At 39.0% G+C, this 14,093-nt stretch overlaps 2 protein-coding genes across 3 annotated transcripts; one reads left to right on the plus strand and one right to left on the minus strand.

Annotated features, from left to right (window-relative positions):
* The first annotated feature begins 220 nt into the window (after window positions 1-220).
* Window positions 221-5,692, plus strand: LOC145125733 (uncharacterized). 2 transcript variants are annotated; one of them, XM_079061154.1, is made up of 7 exons: window positions 1,207-1,317; window positions 3,095-3,667; window positions 3,749-3,859; window positions 3,965-4,075; window positions 4,248-4,295; window positions 4,395-4,825; window positions 4,928-5,692. In XM_079061154.1, the coding sequence occupies exons 2-7, from the start codon at window positions 3,544-3,546 to the stop codon at window positions 5,537-5,539; spliced, it is 1,437 nt and encodes a 478-aa protein (XP_078917280.1). In that variant the 5' UTR covers window positions 1,207-1,317; window positions 3,095-3,543; the 3' UTR covers window positions 5,540-5,692. The 2 variants fall into 2 exon arrangements, with proteins under 2 accessions (XP_078917279.1, XP_078917280.1); XM_079061153.1 differs by lacking the exons at window positions 3,095-3,667; window positions 3,749-3,859; window positions 3,965-4,075 and having other exon boundaries at window positions 221-1,317.
* Window positions 5,693-10,379: 4,687 nt separating this feature from the next.
* On the minus strand, window positions 10,380-11,309 carry LOC145126787 (uncharacterized). Its single transcript, XM_079062087.1, has one exon. It carries the CDS (start codon window positions 11,307-11,309, stop codon window positions 10,380-10,382), a length of 930 nt encoding a protein of 309 aa, XP_078918213.1.
* Between the last annotated feature and the right edge of the window lie 2,784 nt (window positions 11,310-14,093).

Genomic DNA, 14,093 nt, shown 5'->3' on the forward strand with positions numbered 1-14,093 from the left:
CTTGATTTTTCGCGACACATTTCTCCATCCCAGTTCACAATTTACACACTTACAAGTGCGTGAACATTCCCAGAAGAATTGGTTGATTTGTTGCAGTGATCAAATTAATTAGCATAAGTATTATAAAAGAGTAAGACGAGTTACTCGTTATCATTATTTTTCTTGTTATCTTTACCTAAATTGATTGATATTGATCAAATGGATTACTAGTAAAAAAAAAATATATGATTTGTCATTTAACATCCTCCAAATGTAATATTATAAGTGGGGATTAGGTGGTGGGATGCATCTTGGATGTTACCTCATGAATTAGCAGATATCGCTTTTGTCAGCTGTACAAGTCAACTCCATCATTGTAGCTTGAATATTTAATGGAGGTGATGCCCTCTTTTACCAAAAAAAAATATATGTAAGAAGATAGAAGGTGGATCTACAGAAAGAAAGAAAGAAAAAAAAAAAGATAATTTTATTTTAGCATATGGGTACCCATCAGGTTCACATGTTTGTGTCCATAACTAGTACTAATTAACAATCTCCAGCTTCCAGCTAAGAACAGCTACTTAACAGGACACGGTTGAACATATGTTGAAAACCATTATATGAAAACAAAAACTGAATTAAGATAATATTATTTAACATCTACTAAATGTAATATGATAAGTGGGCCTCATTTTGGTGGGGGAGGATGCAATCCATGTCATCTCCATCAGTCCATCATGCTTCATGTAGCAAGCAATCATAACGTGGCTTTTGCAAGCACAACAAGTCAACGTCATCTTTGTAGCTTAAATATGTAAGAAGATGGAAGGAGGATTCAAGAAACAAAAAAAGAATATACAAAGATGGTAAGCTCAAGCTCTAATCAGTATGCCACAGTAGAAATTAAAGAAGAAGAATACCCATACCCATCGAATCTTTCAGCAGCAAGCTTTATTAGTGTGAAGCTGAGTGGTAGGGATACGTATGCTATCTGGAAAACTCAAATGGTATGTCTCTTAAAGAGTCATGATATGTTTGGTTTCATCGATGGAACACTCAAAAGCCCTCAAACTGATGTTTCTGGAAAGGAGAAAGTAGATGATCATCACACTCACAGGCTGTGGACAAGATCTGATGCCCTGGTTAAAGGATGGATTCTTGGTTCACTCACGGAAGAAACACTCATGTATGTTTTGAATCGTCTCACAGACAAATTCCAGCAACAGACAAATGTCGATTTCACTGCAAAAGATGTTTGGTATGAATTGCAGACTACATATGGTCCTCCAAAATTGCAGACTACCTCTGGTCTTGTTGGTCTTCCACAACGATTTGAAGGTACAATCTCTTCTTTGCTAATCCATGTTTTATTTAGTTAATTGGACAGCTAGAATTAGATACTTCTATTTAATTACGATTATTATTTGGAGCTTATATTTCTTCAAAGCATAAAACTACTACTTATATAATAGAATATGTTCTATTGCACAATATAGCTTCTACTGTATAATCACTAAAAATATCAAGTCAACCAAACACTTAATTACACAATTCACAGTTACACACATATATATATATATATATATATATATATATATATATATATATATATATATATATATATATATATATATATATATATATATATATATATATATATATATTTGATGCCGAAGTGCCTTATAATATCAGTATACATCCTCCTAGAGATGTGGATCTGAATGTTTTCTTCTTACTCCTTTATGTTAGTGATTAGGGTTTAGGCCCAAACTCTTTAGGGTTTAGCCATTAGGCTTTAGGTATTCTCTATATATTCTTATGTAATTGTCTTTTGAGAAGCAACATAAATCCATTATCTAACATGGTATCAGAGCTCTAGGTTAAAACTCTACTGCTGACCACAACCCACAACCACTGCCTTCCACTTCCGACGACCTTCTCTAATAGTCGTCGGAGGTGCATTCATTATGTTCCATATTTTTCTTTTTTCTTATCTTTTCCATCTAAATAATAAAACAACGACTGGCACCAAACTAGAGCTCTTTCATCGGTTTCTTCCATTGTCTCGTCTACTTCTACCTCTTCCTCATATGACCTCTGCCTCCTCCTCGACTGACCACTTCTTCAAATCTCTTTTTTGGTTCAGGCCCTTCTGATGTTGCTGTTGCTTCCCTCCGACAACAGCTTTTCCGTCTGGCAGCCTCTGATTTGTTGTCGTTTCTTTCTCGATCAACATTGCAGTTGCCGATCTCGCTGAAATTGGCTCCGTCTGCCACAGCTCGAGCCCCTTTCTCGCTACTTTTCTCCGAACTCCTCTTCCGCTGGTTGCATGATTATCTTCTCCGCCTAAATAATAAAACAGCCGACTGACACTAAACCAGAACCCTTTCATCGGCTTTTCTACTGCCTCATCTACTTCTACCTCCTCACCTTCCACCTCCTCCTCGGCTAACCACTTCTTCAGATATCTTTTCCGATTTAGCCCCTTCTGATGTTGCGGATGACTCTCTCCGATGGCATGTTCTCCACCGAGTAGTCTCTTATCTACAATCGTCTCTTTCTCTATCAACATTGTAGCCATCGATCTCACTGGAATTGGTTCTGTCTGCCGCAGCTCGAGCCCTCTTTCTTTCTCGCCGCCTTTCTCCAGACTCCTCTGCAGCCGGTCGCATGATCGTCATCGTTGCCGTCGCTCCTCTCTTCTTATACAAAGGAACTGCTGCTGACCGTCGCTTCTTCTCTCTCTCCTTCTCCGACGAGCAGTTGCTGTTAGCCGTCATCGTTAGAGCTCTTCCACCACCGATGCCGCTATCTTCATCTAGCTTTTATGTTTTCTTCTTTTATTATTTTTGCAGTTTAATCGTCTCCACCCGATCAAACTCCGGAGGGATGTTAGTGATTATGGTTTAGGCCCAAGCCCTTTAGGATTTACCCATTAGGCTTTAGGTATTGTCTATATATTCTTATGTAATTGTCTTTTGAGAAGCAACATAAATCCATTACCTAACACTTTAATGTCCCTATTGATTAGATTTGATTATATTAGAAGAACACATATTTCAATCTATCTTGTAGTTTTTTTACCTTAATTCATACCCAATTTATGCAAATATAGATAAACAAGAAGAAAAAAGAAGAGCAGGGATTCACCAACTACTCTACCAAGCACTTGTAGGAGTACGTACGGAGAAGTTACAGTGATAGACAAAATCACGAATAATGGAAACACATCACTCCATGTAGTTTTTTTGTCTATATATTGATCTCATTTTGAGTAACGGAGAAGTTACAGTGATAGACAAAATCACGAATAATGGAAACACATCACTCCATGTAGCAGTGGGTGCTACCAAGAAGGCGGACCTATTACAGAAACTGCTGGAAAAGACACCGGAGAACACACAACTGTTGGATCTAAGAAATTCAGATGGAAGCACACTACTTCATGTCGCTGCTATTGTTGGCAACACCCAAGCTGCTGACATCTTGGTGGGAAGAAACCCAGATTTATTGTTTGCCAAGGACAACGAGGGTCACACACCACTAGCCATAGCTCTATCTAATATGCATACAGAGACAGCTCAGCATCTGTTGCAACACATCGGTAATGACCTAGAGATGGGTACTCTGTTTTCTGGTTCAGGTGGCGATGAGCTTCTAGTTACTGCTATTTCTTCTAAAGATTTCCGTACGTGTCTATTGGTTTCAGATTCCAGTAGTAAAAACACAAACCACGTAAATGAAACAACTAACTTTGAAAAATGTGTAGGCTTGGCGTGTGATTTGCTGGGGCGTTACAAAACATTGCATGGTGATGCTGTTTTGATGGCTATTACTCTAAATTTCCCAACCGAACTCAATATGTTGGAAGAATTTTCAAGTTTGTTGATTTTATCTGGATTCTGCATTTTTCTTATCTTCTCAATCTATATTACAAGGTCGACTCTCTAATGAACTTGATGTACAACAATTTTCTATGTTCAAGGGACTGGTATTTTACACTCAAAAATAGAAAGCGCTGTCGTTATAGCATCTGATTATACGGTTGAGAAATGTGGTACCAGGGTTGGAAATTTTATCAGCCTATTCTATGTTGGTAGGTCATGAATTGATATTTTTATAGACAACTGTTTTGTGTTGCACTCCCCAATCGCCATCTATCTAATTTGGTGAACACACAATAATACTTATTATAATTAATTACGTTTTAGTAACTTTTTACTTCCATAACCCCATAATTCTAACAAACTTTCTATCGCCTAATGCAGGGATTTATTGGATTCTCAAACTTTTACCGCTAATCCTTAAGATGTTACGTAAGAAACACGAACAATTACCATCATTCTATAAGAAAATTAGAAGAAAAAGGTCCTTTTTTATTGTTGCAGATGCTCATTTACATCTATATGTTGCAGGGTGGCCATACATTAAAGAGACAGTTCGAACACATCTTGATGCTATTCTACTATTAGCATCGGTATGTGACTTGATAAGATTCAGGAATGACCCCATGTGTTACCATCAATATTACATGAATCCACTTTATGAAGCCATAAGACAAAATTCATACGACGTTGTAGAATATATTCTGTCTTATTTTCCAGATGCACTTACGAGTGCCAATGAAGAAGGTCACAACATAATTCAATATGCTGTCATAAATCGCTCTGAAAACATTTACAACATGCTATATCAAATGGGCGAACACAATAATATTTATAGAACAGTCAAAGACCCTTTTCAAAATAATCTCCTGCATTTGGCTGCAAGATTGGCACCTTCCAACAAACTTAACCTTATATCCGGAGCAGCTTTACAGATTCAACGTGAACTACAATGGTTTAAGGTAGAAACCTTTGATGATTCAAATTTTGAATTCATTCGGCATACATGATGTTTTAAGACCACATTATTTATCAATCATGGTTAACATACTATAATCTTGTAGGAAGTTGAAAGGTTTGTATGTCCTTTGAACATCATACAAAGGAACTCTTTTGACGAAACACCTCAAATGGTGTTTACAAGAGAACATAAGGACTTGGTGATTGAGGGAGAAAAATGGATGAAGGCCACTGCAGAGTCATACACCATTACAGCTGCATTAATTGTCACCGTTGTGTTTGCAGCAGCAATTACAGTGCCAGGAGGAAGCAATCAGGACACAGGACTACCAGTTTTTACCAACAATACAGCCTTCACCATATTTGCGATATCAGATGCCATATCATTATTTGCAGCCGTTACTTCATTGTTAACATTTTTGTCGGTTCTCACAGCACGTTTTGCTGAACAAGACTTTCTTTTCAAGTTGCCTACAAAGTTGATAATTGGTTTGGCTACCTTGTTCATCTCAACCACATCCATGATAGTAGCTTTTGGTGCAACATTGTACATTGTATTCGGCCAAAGGAACTCAAGGATTCTTATTCCAATAGTTGTGTTGACATGCCTACCGATTATTTCTTTTGTGACCCTGCAATTCCGTCTCATCCTAGATTTGATGAGTGCCACATATGGTCGTAGTATTTTTGGTAAGAAAAGAGATGATACCTTCTAAGAAAGCTTTGTGCTTGATTATAGATGGTGGACTAAAAAGAGTTGTACTCGAGTCATATTGGACTCCGTATGTTGGTCCATGCTTTTTAATATGACAATTATTTGAGTTATATGGATTGAGAAAAATGTGGTTAGATGGAAATTTGGAAAGTCATTGATCAGAATATATGATTGTTAAAGTTGTAAACAATAACATAAATGTTCCTAATGTAGTTGGCTTGCATATTGCATAATTTTCTTAATCCTCAATGATATATGCTTCCATATAGAAACATGATTAGAGTACGGAATTAATTTTGCGATCTTTCCTTTAATTAATCATTTGTATGTGTTAGTTTAAATATTTTCCCATGAACATATCCATCCATTAATCAAAAATATATATATACATTGTACAAAAGGCCGTATTGGGGTAAACACTAATAAACCCCAAAGTGAACCGAAGATCAAGAAATAGTGATTCAAAAAGCCCTTTAGTGAAGATGTATGGATACTATGCACTAGATGGAACATGAAGGACTCGAGCTTTGCTAAAATCTACCTGATCACCGAAGAAGTGAAGGTCGGTTTCAATTTGGTTGGTGCGTTGATGTTGCAATGAGTTGGAGAACATGTATACCACCTTGATGTTGTCACAATAAACAATAATGGCTTTAGGAGTCAAGGAGTGCAACTCACAAAGGAGATTTTGTAACCAACATGTTTCACCAACTACATTTGTGACCCCATGATACTCGGCCTCGGTATTAGACCGAGACGACAATCTTTCGGGTGGATGACCATGAAAGAATGCTACTTTCACGAAAATCACAATTGCCTGAGGTTGACCATTTTTTAGCGAGGCGCTCACCCTAACCAACATTGGCCAGGTGACAAGCTCTGTAGCTGGCCCCACGAGGATCATGCATAAAAAGTAAAATATGATGAAATCCATAAGTAAGATCAGGTTGAGTAAACGTAAGGTAGTGTAGAGCACCTACAAGACCGCAATAGAGTTGTGTTAACAATAGCAGTCCCGTAGCATCAAGTTTGAATATTTTCCCATGAACCAATCAATCTAGTAATTAGGAATGTATATACATAATACAAAGGGCGGTATTGGGCTAAAGAGTAATAAACCCAAAGTGGGTCTAACTGTACAATATTAATACAGTAACATCCCTTGCAGGTTCATCGGGATGCCTAGACTAAACACTCAAACTGAACCATAGATAAGAAATAATGACGCTGAGAGCCCTTTAGTGAATATGTATGGATATTATGCATTGGATTAAACATGAAGGAGTCGAACTCTACCTACAACTACTTGATTATAGAGGTAAAGTGACGGTCTGTTGGGGTTGAAACACACTTTTATTCAGAACTAGAACAAAAGAGAAGAGCTTACACGCTCAATATTACAAGAAAAAGAAACAACCCTCTAATACTCACTCTAAGTAGTACACACTACACTCTCTGTTTGTGGTGTCTTACAACTGAGGTTAGAGCCTCTATTTATACTTAAACAAGCCTACAATTACTACTGCTACCATTTATTGTGTTCATTATGTGAACATACGAAGTTGTCATTTGAGTTCTTATTGTCAACAAAGGAGGCATTCATTTGTCAACAAAAGAGGGTGGTACAGCTACTCATGGCAGGTTCACACCCAAGTAGGTTTACACTCACATTCTCCCCCTTAAACCTAACTTGGCTCGAGATTCGTCACTCCGATCATGTTTCGCATTTCACCATGTTTCACGTATGCTAAAGCCTTTGTAAAGATGTCCTCCCGTTGATCCTTCGAGTTGACATATTCCACTATAATTTGCCCACGTTCAACACATTCTCGTATGAAGTGATAACGAATGTCAATGTGTTTGCTTCGACCATGAAACACAGGATTTTTCATCAATGCGATTGCTGACTTGTTATCGACATATAAGGTGATAGGCATAATATGATGTCCCGTGAGCTCCTTCACGAGATTAGCAAGCCAAATGGCTTGACATGCTGCTGTTGTAGCTGCCATGAACTCGGCTTCACACGTGGACAAAGCAACAGTCTTTTGCTTTTGGGATTGCCAAGTTATCGCATTCCTTCCCAGATAGAAAATCATTCCACTTATGCTCTTGCTATCAACAGGGTCACCTCCAAGATCACTATCGGTAAAACCAACCAAATCTTCAATTTCACGACCTCTTCCATAGTTGATTCCATAATCAACGGTTCCTTTTACGTATCGCAAGATGTGTTTCACAACTTGGAAATGCAAAGTGGTTGGTTCCTCCATGAAACGACTTGCAATTCCAACCGAAAATGACAGGTCTGGTCGAGTGTGAGTCAAGTACCTTAAACAACCTACCACTCGCCTATATTCAGTTGGATCAACTTTTTCACCATCTTCATCCTTCTTGACCTTCAACTTAGGTTCCATTGGTGACGTTGTCAGATTGCAATCCAGCAACCCAAATTGCTCTAAAATTTTCTTTGCATAAGCCGTTTGTCGCAAAGATATTCCCCACTTCTTTTGCGAAACTTCGATTCCAAGGTAGTAAGAAAGTAATCCCAAGTCACTCATTTCGAATTCTTTCTTCATTTGTTCTTTGAATTCGACAACATCATTAGTGTTTGACCCGGTAATGATCAAGTCATCAACATAGACACCAACAATAAGAATTTTGTCTTTTGAGTTCCTTTTGTAAACAGCTGGGTCTTGTGAACTTTTTGTAAAACCAAGCATTTTTAAGCTTTTATCCAAACGAATGTTCCAAGCTCGAGGAGCTTGTCGTAGACCATAAAGAGCTTTATGAAGCTTGAACACCTTATGACTGTTTGCTCTATCAACATAACCTTCTGGTTGGGTGACATAGACCTCCTCTTTGAGATCTCCATTGAGAAAAGCCGATTTGACATCGAGATGGTGGACAACCCACCCATATTGAGCTGCTAAGGCAAGAATGAGCCTTACGGTGTCAAGTCGTGCTACCGGTGCAAAAACTTCATCAAAGTCGACTCCTTCCTTTTGTACAAATCCTTTTGCTACAAGTCGAGCTTTATGCTTCACCACTTTTCCCAAGTTGTCTTTCTTCACTTTAAACACCCATTTCAAACTGATTGCTTTGTGTCCGGGTGGCAAATCGCTAAGTTGCCATGTCTTGTTCTTCTCGATTGCATCCAACTCTGTTTGCATAGCCTCTTGCCATGCCTTAGAGGTTACTGCCTCTTTAAAATTCAAGGGTTGATCCGCTGCAATCATCAATAATTCTTCGGGTTCAAGGAACACATTTTCGGTTTCAGAATAAATATCGGTTAACGGACGCAATCCCCTTGGCCCAATCTCACTAGAAGGGCTTTCCATATGGGGCGAGGTTGAAGAAAACGGGGCTGAGACAGGAGTATGTGGAGCTGGTTCAGGCTCGTCAAATTCAGCATATGGTTGTCCAACTTGGATAGCATCGATTTCTGGGCTGTTTGGTTGTTCCGGATTGATTTTGGGGTCATTTTGAGGTGTTTCGAGGTGTATTTGGGGTTGTGGTTCAATTATGTTAAAGGTCTTAGGAGTCGCCATCTCTTCTTCTTTGTTTTTGTACCAATTCCATTCTTCTTTTTCGTCAAAAACAACATCGCGACTAACTCGCAACTTTCGGTCTTGCGGATCAAACAAACGGTTGCCTTTAGTTCCATCTTCCACACCTAAATACACCATCTTCTTACTTCGATCATCAAGCTTCTTCAGGTGACCACCTACAAGTTTAGCAAAAGCAACACAACCAAAAACTTTTAGATGTTCAAGGTTGGGCTTTTTGCCAAACCACGTTTCATAAGGCGTCTTGTCGGGAAGTACTTTTGTTGGCAGGCGGTTGAGAAGATAAACTGCATGTCTAACCGCTTCTCCCCAAAACTCTCCCGGAACATTTCTACCTTTGAGCAAACTTCTTGCCATGTCCATAACGGTCCGATTTCGCCTTTCTACAACTCCGTTCTGTTGAGGCGAATATGGTGTCGTAAGATGCCTTTGAATACCATTTTCTTCACAAAATAATGAGAATTCTTTTGAAGTGAACTCTCCCCCTCGGTCCGTTCGAAGTGTCTTTATTTTATAACCCGAATTCTTTTCAACCATCAACTTGAACCGTTTGAAAGCGCTCAAGGCTTGAGACTTCTCCGATAGCATGTAAACCCACATCCACCGGCTAAAATCGTCTACTAAAAGGAGAAAATATTTACTCCCTCCAACAGACGTAGGTGTGATCGGACCACATAAGTCCGCATGAACAAGTTGTAGAGGTTTTTGAGCCCGAAAAACTGCATGATCCAGGAAAGGAATTCGGGTTTGTTTGGAAAGAACGCACCCTTCACATACTTGGTTTGGGTGCTCAATCTTTGGGACTCCGATTGCCATATTCTTTTCGGACAACTTCTTTAAGGCGAGAAAGTTAACATGACCGAGTCTAGAATGCCATATCCAAGCTGGTTCGTCTTTTGTTGCTAAAAGACAAGTCGGTCTACCGGTCCTTAAAGGAGTTTTATATAACCGGTTTGGGGATCGTTTAACTCTCAAAAGTAGAGTTTTGTTTCTGTCAAACAATGTCAGATCCGACCCATCCATTATGACCCGACTCCCTTCCTCCGTCATTTGTCCAAGACTAATAATATTGTTTTTTAGACTTGGAATGAAATATACCTCATTAAGGAGTCTTTGGTCGGCATTTTTGCTATCGAATAAAATCGACCCTTTTCCCAAAATAGCGACGGTCGAACCATCCCCAAATTTCACATGGCCCGTAACGTGCTCATCTAGTTCCCGAAACTTTGAGCGGTCTCCAGTCATGTGATTGCTAGCACCGTTGTCGAGATACTATACCTCAGACTCGACTCGACTTTCTCCCGATGCAAGAAGATTAACACAAATCTTCTCTCTTAGAGACACTTTTTTGTGTGCATATTCTTGTGAGGTTGCCATCATTAAAATAGGCTCTTCTTCGTTGGCTTGAGTGAGGTTTGCCTCCTCACCTCGATTCTTGTTTGGACACTCCGAAGCATAATGACCAAATTGTTCACAAGTAAAACATTTGATTTTACTTTTATCCTTTCGAGAAGGATTATGGTCATTCCGATTTGCATTGTACTCGCGACCACCTCCTTGGCCACGTCCACGACCTCGGCCTCGTCCCCGGCCTCGGTTACCATGTCCTCCTCGTCCTCTTGAAGTGTTTGACGAGTTTCTCTCGCCAGTTTGCTTCGAACGAGATGCCCACTCGGCATGTGTAAGCAATAGAGAAGGTCCTTCTTCTTTTTCTCCATAGCTTCGAAGTCTCTCTTCATGGGTCTTAAGACGACCCACAACTTCTTCCACCGTCATATTCTTCAAATCTCCGAATTGCTCGATCGATGTTACGATTTGTATAAATCGTATCGGTACGGCTCGCAAAAACTTCTTCACAACCGTAATTTCTTCAATCTTTTCACCTAGAGATCGAATACCGGTTACGATAGTATTCAATCTCATGGAGAAATCATCTACCGATTCACTGTCTTTCATCCGGATCACCTCGAAGTCACTTCTCAAGGTTTGAGCTTTAGCCTCCTTGACCTGATCGGCTCCCATGTGCATCATCTTGAGCGTTTCCCATGCTTCTTTAGCTGTGTCCTTCTCATCTAACATCAGAAGTACGTCCTCTGGAATTGCTTGATAAATAGCCGCAAGAGCCATCCGATCTTTACGTTCGTCCGTTTCTGCATTTTTAATTACATCCCATACTCCTTGTGCTTGTAAATTGACTCGCATTTTTATGGCCCACACCGCGTAGTTCATCTTCGTGAGCATTGGATAGTGTAACGTAACGCTACCGTCTTTCCCGGTCCTTTGAAAACTTTCAACTCCGGCTTGAGAAGATGACGAGGTTGGTGTAGTCATTCTTGGCATATACTTGGGCATACACGAGTAAGAATATATTTTTTTTGAAGTACGGGGACCAATATGAACTTTTCAGAAGTTCAGGGGGCAAATAGAACTTTTATAGAAGTAAAACAGGGGCTAAATTGAAATTTTTCTGAAAAACGGGACCAAAATTGCAATTTTTCTGAAAAACAGGGGCCAAATTGCATTTTCCGGAAGAACAGGGGCTAAACTGCAATTTCCAGAACTTTGGTCAGCTGCTGACGTCACTGCTGATGTCACTGCTACAGTGCTTGCTACAGTGTCGTCTTCTCCGGCGAACCCTGGTTTTTCCGGCGACTTTTCCGGCAGATTTGACCAACTTTGACCGGTGATTTGGAGGCCTTCCGGTGGTCAAAAAATTTAAAAAAAATATATTTTCGGAATCCTCAGAACGAGACCTTTCCAACGGTGTACTCCGAAATTGTTTTTGAGACAAAAAAATTTCGACCAAAAAACAGAGAATGCTTCCCCCGGAGCTTAACCAAGCTCTGATACCACTTGTTGGGGTTGAAACACACTTTTATTCAGAACTAGAACAAAAGAGAAGAGCTTACACGCTCAATATTACAAGAAAAAGAAACAACCCTCTAATACTCACTCTAAGTATTACACACTACACTCTCTGTTTGTGGTGTCTTACAACTGAGGTTAGAGCCTCTATTTATACTTAAACAAGCCTACAATTACTACTGCTACCATTTATTGTGTTCATTATGTGAACATACGAAGTTGCCATTTGAGTTCTTATTGTCAACAAAGGAGGCATTCATTTGTCAACAAAAGAGGGTGGTACAGCTACTCATGGCAGGTTCACACCCAAGTAGGTTTACACTCACACGGTCGATCTCCATATGTTCGGTGAGTTAATGTTGCACAGGGTTAGAGGACATGTATACAACATTAAAGTTGTCATAATAAATGATGGTGACTTTGGGAGGCGAGGAGTGGAGCTAACGAAGGAGACTATATAACCAATATGTTTCTAAAATTGCATTTTTGACACCATGATACTCGACCTAAAGAACCGAGAGATGGAAGTTCTTTGCATGGATGACCATGAGAGAAAATCACAATTGTATGAGGTGGACTGTCTTTATAACACCCATTTTTTATAAATATCTTAATAAAAGTGAAAATATTTAAATAAACATTCTGATAAGCATTCGGTGATAAATATAACATGAATCATAAATAGTCTTTAAAACTTTCGCGCATAATCTAAATAAATTAAAGAGTTTTAAAATTGCTGTGTGAAAGCCTTTAAAATCATAATTGTCTAAAATTCATGACATGAAAGCTCGTGGCAGTCAAACCAGGCTCTTTTTCTTATCAACCCCTACAGAACCTTAAAAATATTAAATATCAATGGATAAGCAAATCGCTTAAAGAGCAAATTTATCCAAACATTTTATTATATGGACATGTAAGCACATAAACACATAAGCATGTAACTTCTCCCTTGTCTCTAAAGAGAATAAGACTATGTTACTTTCCCTGTCTCTAACGAGAACAAGGATATGTACTCACAAGGAGCCTATGTCAGACATAAAATCATATCATATAAGCACATACCATGTAAACACATAATATATTGTATAAAATCATTAAACTCACTCGAATAATGTGTAGACTGTCAACTATAACCATGTACCAGAATAACACAACAAGCACGGGTTAACCTAAAAAACTACAACAAATTACAGACTATTAAATCACATAACCTATTATTTACTTTATTTCATCATACTTTACACTTTTATGTATTATGATCCTATGCACAATAGATATTGTCCCACTACTTTGACTCAATTAAATTCAAACTTACACTCTTACTCCAAAAGATAAAATGAAGCATTTGATCAAGGTTGTTGTCTCAATAAAAAATAAACCATCTAACTTACGTAGATAGAGTAAGTCAGGTCGAATCCACGAGGAGTTCGTGGTCAAACTTTGTGTTCTAGTAATCAATGAAAAAGAACAAATACTTACAAGTATCACAAAAAAGATTTAAACAAAGAGTAAACCAACAAGCTTGGAAATATATTAATTAAAATGAAACACTCAATGAGAAAGTAAGGCACTCTCGGTTTAGTTGTCGGACAGTTCAGACTCACACACTTTCTTCCCTAAAATCCTATTTTATGTAACACCCATAAAATTTGAGCCAAATTAAAACATTTTAATCATTCAAAAACCATTACGTTCATACAACTCGTTTTCAAAATAGTTTAAACATCAGAGTATCCCCCAGAACCATATCATATAAATCATAAAACATGAGGAGCGGTACGATCACGCCTTCGCCTTGCCACGATCTCCTAAAGTACCTGAAACAATACACTGATACTGTAAGCCTGAAAGCTTAGTGAGTTACCCCCCAAAATACCAGCCACACATATCACACTCATAACATATCATAAATAGAACAACCATGCACATCGGGTCTACTGTGTGACTGGTCCGCCCGCACCCGGCCTTCAGTCCACTTGGTCCACCCTCCGAGTCTAGCCATGTACGTCGAGTCTACAGTGTGATTGGTCCGCCTGCACCGGGCCTTCAATCCACCTGGTCCACTCTCTGAGTCTACAGTATGACTGGTCCGCCCGCACCGGGCCCTCAGTCGGCCTGGTC

The sequence above is a fragment of the Lactuca virosa genome, chromosome 7 (assembly GCF_052849685.1).
Source record: "Lactuca virosa cultivar CGN04683 chromosome 7, Lactuca_virosa_CGN04683_v6, whole genome shotgun sequence".
NCBI lineage: Eukaryota > Viridiplantae > Streptophyta > Magnoliopsida > Asterales > Asteraceae > Lactuca > Lactuca virosa.